The sequence below is a fragment of the Gossypium hirsutum genome, chromosome A02, assembly GCF_007990345.1.
Source record: "Gossypium hirsutum isolate 1008001.06 chromosome A02, Gossypium_hirsutum_v2.1, whole genome shotgun sequence".
Classification (NCBI taxonomy): domain Eukaryota; kingdom Viridiplantae; phylum Streptophyta; class Magnoliopsida; order Malvales; family Malvaceae; genus Gossypium; species Gossypium hirsutum.
Genome location: NC_053425.1, coordinates 103,021,714 through 103,029,874, shown reverse-complemented (window position 1 = coordinate 103,029,874; position 8,161 = coordinate 103,021,714). Strand labels below are relative to the sequence as shown.

General features: G+C 33.1%; 1 protein-coding gene across 1 annotated transcript; it reads right to left on the bottom strand.

Annotated features, from left to right (window-relative positions):
• Nucleotides 1-395: 395 nt before the first annotated feature.
• LOC107934612 (linamarin synthase 2) lies at nucleotides 396-2,365 on the bottom strand. The gene is made up of 2 exons (XM_016867089.2): nucleotides 1,784-2,365; nucleotides 396-1,513 (listed from the first exon to the last, which is right to left on the bottom strand). The coding sequence occupies exons 1-2, from the start codon at nucleotides 2,289-2,291 to the stop codon at nucleotides 585-587; spliced, it is 1,437 nt and encodes a 478-aa protein (XP_016722578.1). The 5' UTR covers nucleotides 2,292-2,365; the 3' UTR covers nucleotides 396-584.
• Nucleotides 2,366-8,161: the final 5,796 nt, after the last annotated feature.

The following is an 8,161-nucleotide window of genomic DNA, read 5'->3' as shown; positions in this document are numbered from 1 at the left end:
AAATTTAAAAAAATTTAAACATACTCGGTTCAACCGACTTTTTAAGTGGTTCAATCATATACCAATTTTTGATCTAACTAGTTCAAAGTTATTCTTTAGATTGCTAGCTCGATTGGTTCCAGATCCAACCATTCATATTAATCCAAATTTTTTTCCTCCAAATTTTAAACATATTTTCTCATATTAATCCATGGACAAACATGCAAAACTAGTATAAATTATTAGAGTATTCATTACCTCAGGTTTTAGGGTTTCATTTTCCTCTTAAAGCAAATACCGAATTGTGAAACAAAAAGAACAGAACATCACCAAATGAAAACCAGAGCTCGAAACATTTACAGAGGATATAAAAGGACACCAAAATGATACCATTCCCATAAAACTAAAATTGAAGCTGGAATCAAATATATAAATTTATTGAACATATCATACTAAAATATGCTTAGAAGTCAAATAGAAATTCTTTAAACTCGTTCTAAGAAAACAAATTATAAAGGAAAAAAATGGATGTGAAATGCAGAAGTAGAGACATTGAATGGATTCCCATTCATTATTTAAGTAATCCCTCACTTCCCTATTTCCAATTAACCATGCTTGAGAGCTTCCTTAACAAATCTATCAAAATTACAGTATGATAATCCCCCAACATCAGTGGCTTCTTCGGCTTTCTTCTTCCATTCCAAAGCCTTCTCTTTCATTTTCTTTCCTTCATGTCTTTCCATCATTTCCTTAACTAAAAACTCAATGTTCTCTCGCTTCACATCATAATCCACTTCCATGCCTATGCCCCAATGAGTGCAAGCATACCGACAATTGGTTTGTTGATCAGCAAAAAGTGGCCAACAAATTACTGGCAAACCTCCTGATATGGCTTCCAGGGTGGAGTTCCACCCACAGTGTGTCAAGAAAACTCCAACTGAAGGATGTGAAAGTACCTCATATTGGTTGCACCAGCTTGTTATCAGCCCTCTATCCTTAATCTCCTCCAGGAACTCATCTTCCAGAATTGCAGAATCACCCATCACGATATCTGATCTAACGATCCATAAAAACGGGTGCTTAGAGTTAGCCAGCCCCCATGCAAATTCCTTGAGATGCTTCTCCGACATGACAGTAATGCTTCCATAGTTCACGTACACAACTGAATTGAGTTCCCTTTTGTTAAGCCATTCAATGCAGTATGTATCTTCTTTCCAGAGGCTTGAGTTCATTGACTTGGATGGTTCTTCAAGCATGTGCCTGGCAAGCAAACGAAGTGGTCCTATTGTATAAATTCGAGGGAATTTGACAGCGATTGCTTCCAACACTTCATGTTCCAACTCATCAAATGTGTTGAAGATGATTGCTGGAGCTTTTAGGCAATTCTGTGCTTCGGATCCCAAGAAATCAAACATGATATCATTTGGATTGTTGGCTCTAAAACAGCTAGGGAGATCTCTGAAGCGAATGTTACTCATTCCAGGAACCCAATCGATAGGTTTATCAAGAGTTCCATCGGTGAGAAAAGTTTCATCTGACACACACAAAAGGACAAATTTTGAGTTATTTTAGACAAACTCAACAAGGATCTACCTACAGGAGGTGGTCAACACGCCAACAAACAAAACTACAAACACCACAACCTTCTCAAGGACAACAAACATAACAGGCAGCAGATAAAACCCCACACCACAATAGAAAATGGAAAACACCGTATACATTTAACGACTACCATTTTTCTGCTCAACTAAGCACACCTTAAGAAGTCTGATGGATGAACCGAGACTGCGTAAAAAGTACTTACTTGGGAATGGAAAAATGCCTCGTTTAAGTAGTTCACTGAATTGAAGATATCCCATGAAACTACAAGCTGAGGCAGTCCAAAACTGAACTTCTGGTATACCAAGTACCTCAGCAGCTTTAATAGCAAAGCTCATAACTCCATCCGAAACTATGCAAGTAACAGTGGGCACTTGGCGCGAGGAGTTTAACTTAGTTAGTAGCTCTAAAAATGGTTCCAAGCAATTCTTTCGTGTCGAATCACATAGAGCTGGAATGTCCTGTGTTGCATCACGATCGGACAGCGGCAGCCCGTCCGGGATGGTTTCGAACTGGAAATCGGGCAGACCCTCGACGAAGTCTGACCCTTTGGACCTGATGTAGCGCCTATGGTTGAACTCAGTGTTAACAAAGGTTATGAAGAAGCCCATTGAATGTAAGAGCTTAGCCAGTTGCATCATGGGGGTAACATGGCCTTGTGCAGGATATGGAACGCATACAGCGTGGGGTTTAATGCTTTCAACTGAACCCATCTCAACACAACAATCTTTGCAGGGAAAAGCTTTCCTTGGTTGCTAGTGCTAGCTTTAATGAAGCTTGAAAATCACAAGCTATTAGCAACATTCAAGATAAATAATTGGAACAGACACCATAATTGGTGACATCATTAATGAGTAAAATATTAAAAATTAAAAAAAATTATTATTTGAAAATTTATTTATTTTAATAAAATCATTAAACATTTTGATTTAGAATTTTAAAAATCTCGAAAAGATATATAATAAACAAAAATAATTATTTTTCTTGTTTTTTTATTACTATATGTAAGTGGAAAGTTGAATTCAAAAGTATGATTTCTAAACTCAATTTACATAATTAGGGATTTTAAAAAATTTATAAATTATTTAAACTCTTTTAATTAGTTGCATAATGTTCTAAAGTACATAGGTGTGGGATGGGTTATATTCTTTGAAAATATTAAATTTGATTGGGACATTAACTTTCCAAAACACCCTTCAAATATCCATATTATTGATTTGTTTTCATAATCAAAAGAAACACACTTTGGAAGAAAAGAATTTGTTTGAGCTAAGTAACTCTATTGAATATATGAAATTCCCATTATTTTCAACTATTTCTTTTACAATTTTAATCAACCAATTCAATTTTAACCCAAATTTTAATCATATAAATTTCAGCAATTTTTTTAAGATTTTAATAATCTTTAAAGCTTTTTCCCCTGTATGTCAATACACAAGGAAATGAGAAAATTATTAAAATTATAATTAAGTTTAAATAAAACTTCAATTATTCATTCAAACATTTTAATATTTTATTCATTAATGATATAATGAATTGTAATGCACTGATGGTGCATAGGATTCATAATCGACACTGCATCAAACATTATTTCTTAACATAAAGTATTAATTTAATTTAAGCTAAATTCAAGTTATAGGACCTTACTAAAGGGATAATCTTCAAAATTATATATGAACTTTGATATAATGTGTGATTTGATATGTTAAAACCTTTTTTTTTTCAAATTGACTTTTTATTTTGAAAACGAAAATGGGAGTCTCCACCTATCCTTTTTATGAAGTGTGATTGGATCACCTTGTAATTTGATCGTTTTAATAAAAGGTTTGATTTACTAAAATAATGATTTTTGGTCTACAAAATTTAGGAAATGAGTTCGGGAGTTGGTTACTCACAATGAAGGATTAGCACCCTCGTGACGCTCAAAATTGGTAACTATTTGATTACTTAATGTCTCAGTGTCGAGAATTGAAAATTTGAAAAGAATTTAAAAACATGATCCCATTTTGTAATAATGTTATTTTTTTAATTAAACTCAGTTGAATAAATTAGAACGTGTAAAAGGACATCTTATCTTGAAGTAACAAAAAGGTCATATCCCGTAAGTTAAGATACGACATCTCGATTCCTCGAAAATAAGCTTTCCCTTTATTTTATTATTTAATCAAATCTCATGTATTTTAATTTTAAAGGATATTCGATCATCTAGGTTTAACGAGAAAATTAAAACTCTATAAGTTAGGATATGCGGCGGTGGTTGCGGCGGTGAAGGCAACGTGCGGCAGCAATGGTGGTGTGCGGCGGCGATAGGTGTGGAATTTTTCCTCTTTTTGTTGTCTTGGGCCTCAAATTTAGACTGTATCTTACTAAAGAAACTGATTAGTACTTGGGCCAAATTTGACCCCCTTTATTAACATAAAAATTTAAAATTTAAACAAAACAAATGAAATTAAAAGAAATTTTAAATCTTAATTAGAAAATTTCTTCTCAATAAATTACATTAAATTAATTCCCAGGAAAGGTTTATGACTTCTCAAATCTCCAAATACAGGACATTGCCTATTTTTAAAGCTTCCCTTTTTTTTATAATAACATATGTACAATTTAAAACTATGGGTATTTATCTTATTTGGGGGTATAGTATAAAAACAACTATGGGTAAATATGTTTAAACGTGATTCATGATGCGATTTTAATGAAATAAGATAAAATGATAATGTAGAAAATAGAATGATAATATACGAATAAAATGTCGCGCTAACAAATGACAATAATATGAATATACTAATAAAACAATTTATAATACATATATTGGCGATAATCACATAATATATACCACTTTAATACTAATATGAACAATTAAAGGAAAAAATAAATAATAAAATAAATAATAAAATAATAATAGTGACAAAATATGCACATTAAAAAAAGACAATACCAATTTTAATATAATAAGGACAGGGAAATAAATAAATAAATACATAAATAAATATAGAGGGAAATAGTTTATAAAATATTGAAAATAAAGGACTAAATTAAAATATAAATGAAATTAAGGGTGCAATTTGTAATAAAATAGATAATGATAGTAATAATAATAGAAAAAATAATTATAATAGTGAGGAAAAAAGGAAAAACACAAAAAGAAAAAAATAGATAAATGTATAAATATATAACTAAATACATACAAAGGAAAATAAAATATAAAAGATCGAAATTAAGGGACTAAATTAGGATCTAAACAAAATTTAAAGTAAAAATCATAATAGAATAAACAAATTAAACAATAAAATAAGGTAAGGGATTAAAATCAAATGCGTGAAGGAAAGATAGGGATCAATTAGGCAATAATCCCCTTGTCCCTTAAACGCAGCTTTTCAAGAAGGACCAAAATGAAACAAAACCAAATTTTGTGGCAAAATTACAAAAGAAAAAGAAATAAAAAGAAGGGATTGGATTGAAAAACAAATAAAAGGCGAAAGGCTAGGGATCGCAATAAACCTTTTTGTAGCGAAAACACGCAGATCTTGCCAGCTCTCGAGTCGAATCTCCAGTTGCTTCGAAATGATGCCATTTTGGTGCTTCTGAGCACCAGCCAAAACGACGCCGTTAAACTATTCCTATATAAATAGATAAATTTAAAAATATATAACTAAATACATACAAAGGAAAATAAAATATAAAAGATCGAAAGTAAAGGACTAAATCAGGATCTAAACAAAATTTAAAGTAAAAATCATAATAGAATAACAAATTAAACAATAAAATAAGGTAAGGGATTAAAATCAAATGCGCGAAGGAAAGACAGCGATCAATTAGGCAATAATCCCCTTGTCCCTTAAACGCAGCTTTTCATGAAGGACCAAAATGAAACAAAACCAAATTTTGTGGCAAAATTACAAAATAAAAAGAAATAAAAAGAAGGGACTGGATTGAAAAACAAATAAAAGGCAAAAGGCTAGGGATTGCAATAAACCTTTTTTTCGCGAAACCACGCAGATCTTGCCAGCTCTCGAGTCGAATCTCGGGTTGCTTTGAAACGATGCCATTTTGGTGCTTCTGAGCACCAGCCAAAACGACGCCGTTTAACTATCTCTATATAAATCAAATTTTTTTAAAAAAATCTCATTCTGCTTGTTTTTTAAAAAAAAACTTTGAAGCCTTTTCTTTTTGTTTTTAACCTTCTAGAATCGGCGACGGTGGGCGTCGCCTCTGGTGGCCAGAAAAGTCCCCCTTTTATATTTTTTCTCTCTTTTTTTTTTTTAAATAAAAAAATTTTTAACCCCTTTTTGAGCCCTGCTCTAATAAGAGCAAGCCTTCTATCCACGAAAGAAAATAATAAAAAAAAGAACCTTCGACTCATTCTACACCGTTTGGGCCCTACTTCGTTAAAACCAAGGCCAAACTCGACGCCAAAGAATGCCTTCAACAACGGGGGAGATGAAGTGACTCAGGTAAGACCTGATTTTTTTTTATCTTTTTATTTATTATTGTTTTTTTAAATAAAAAAATAACAGGAGAAATCATTTTTTTAAAAATGCTTTTTGCTCTTTTTTTTGTTTTCTTCCTCCCTTGTTTTTGTTACAATCCATGGCCTTTATAACCAATATTACACTATTCATTGTTCCAATTCTGCTACTTTTGCGTCTGTTCTTGCGCTATTTGGTCTTTGTCCTTTTTCTTTCTCTTTTCTTGTAGGTGGCGAAGTCAACGGAGGAGAGAAGGCAGACCTTTTGCCACTTTGGTGAAACGGCGACAGCAAGGGTGCGTCAGTCCTTGGGACGAGGCATCTCGTGTAGTGTGTGCACTAAACGGGGAGTGTGGCACTGAAGACTAGGGTTTTTAGTTTTTTGAAAACTTAGTTTAGGTTATTGGGCCTTAGGGTTTTTGTTAGTTTTGGGTCAGTTGGGCTTGTAGCATATTCTGCTATATTTGTTATAAATGGATAGTTTTTTATTTTGGACATTATTATTTTTGGTACAAATTTTTGTAATTTGGGCTCGGGCAAAATTGGGCCATTGCAGCTACCCCTCTTTGCTCGTTGACGTGTAACATGAATGGAGCAAAGACCTTAAAAAGGGCCAATTTTGTCTGGTCTTGCAGAATCTCGACTTCTTTAGTGTTTCTCTTTTCCAAGTAGCCTCGTTCTAATCCACTACAACTTCAGGGGTATAGAAATTGTCACTTCAATCTGTTCCACTGTAACTTCAGGGAGATAAGATTAGTAGCTTTAATATGTTCCAGTGCAACTTTAGGGAAATAAGATTCGTATCTTCAATTTGCTCCACTGCAACTTCAGGGAGATAAGATTTGTAACTTGTAGCTTTAATCTGTTCCACTACAACTTCAGGGAGATAAGATTTGCGGCTTTAGGCTTTAGTCTATTCCACTGCAACTTCAGGGAGATAAGGCTTGCTATGGTAGATCTAATCTAACCTACTGCAACTTTAGAGGTATAGGACTTGTCACTTCAATCTACTCCACTGTAACTTCAAGGAGATAAGATTAGTGGCTTCAATCTGCTCCACTACAACTTCAGGGAGATAAGATTTGCTATCTTCAATCTACTCCACTGCAACTTTAGGGAGATAAGATCTTTAACTTCAATTTGTTCCACTGTAACTTCAGGGAAATAAGATTCGCTATCTTCATTCTGCTCCATTGTAACATCAGGGAGATAAGACTTGTAACTTCAACCTACTCCACTGTAACTTTAGGGAGATAAAGTTTATAATTTTAATCTGCTCTACTGCAACTTCAGAGAGATAAGATTTGATATCTTCAATCTGCTCCACTACAACTTCAAGAAGATAAGACTTGTAACTTCAACCTGCTCCACTAAAACTTTAAGGAGATAAGGTTTATAGCTTTAATCTACTCTATTGAAACTTCAGATAGATAAGATTTGCTATCTTCAATCTGCTCCACTGCCACTTCAGGGAGATAAGACTTGTAACTTCAACTTGCTCTACTGCAACTTCAGGGAAATAAGATTTGCATCTTCAATCTGTCCCACTGTAACTTCACAAATATAAGATTTGTGGTTTCACTAATCGATTACATCATTTTCTGAGGAACATGACCTGTAGAATCCATTTCATAAGCCTATATTTATGCCAAGCATTAGGATGTTATGATCAGGATGAATCAAATACTCCTAAATAGATGTATATGAATGATGTTTGCATGAATACAGAATGTCATTTTTCGAGAATGATCCTCTTTTAATGCTTAGGTTGACATTGCTCATTATTCATTACGATTCTATAACTGACACATTACTCTGACTTCTTGTTCAACTGGTGTCTTTGACAGAAAACCCGAGGAAATAATCATAATTTAAACTATTCGTTCTCAAAACTTTCCAACTCTTAGATTTGGTTAGTTCTGACTAGTGGTCTTGTTTCAGGTCCATGTACTATTTAGAAAACTTTCAGAGCAATATGCAAGAAATCCTTTTACTTGAATATTATTAGTCCATGAATCGTTATTTCAATGTAAAAATGCTTGAAAACGATTGTAACAATGGACAAGATTGAAATTTATTGGGAGCAAAGCTCGAAATGAATAAATTAATCAAAAT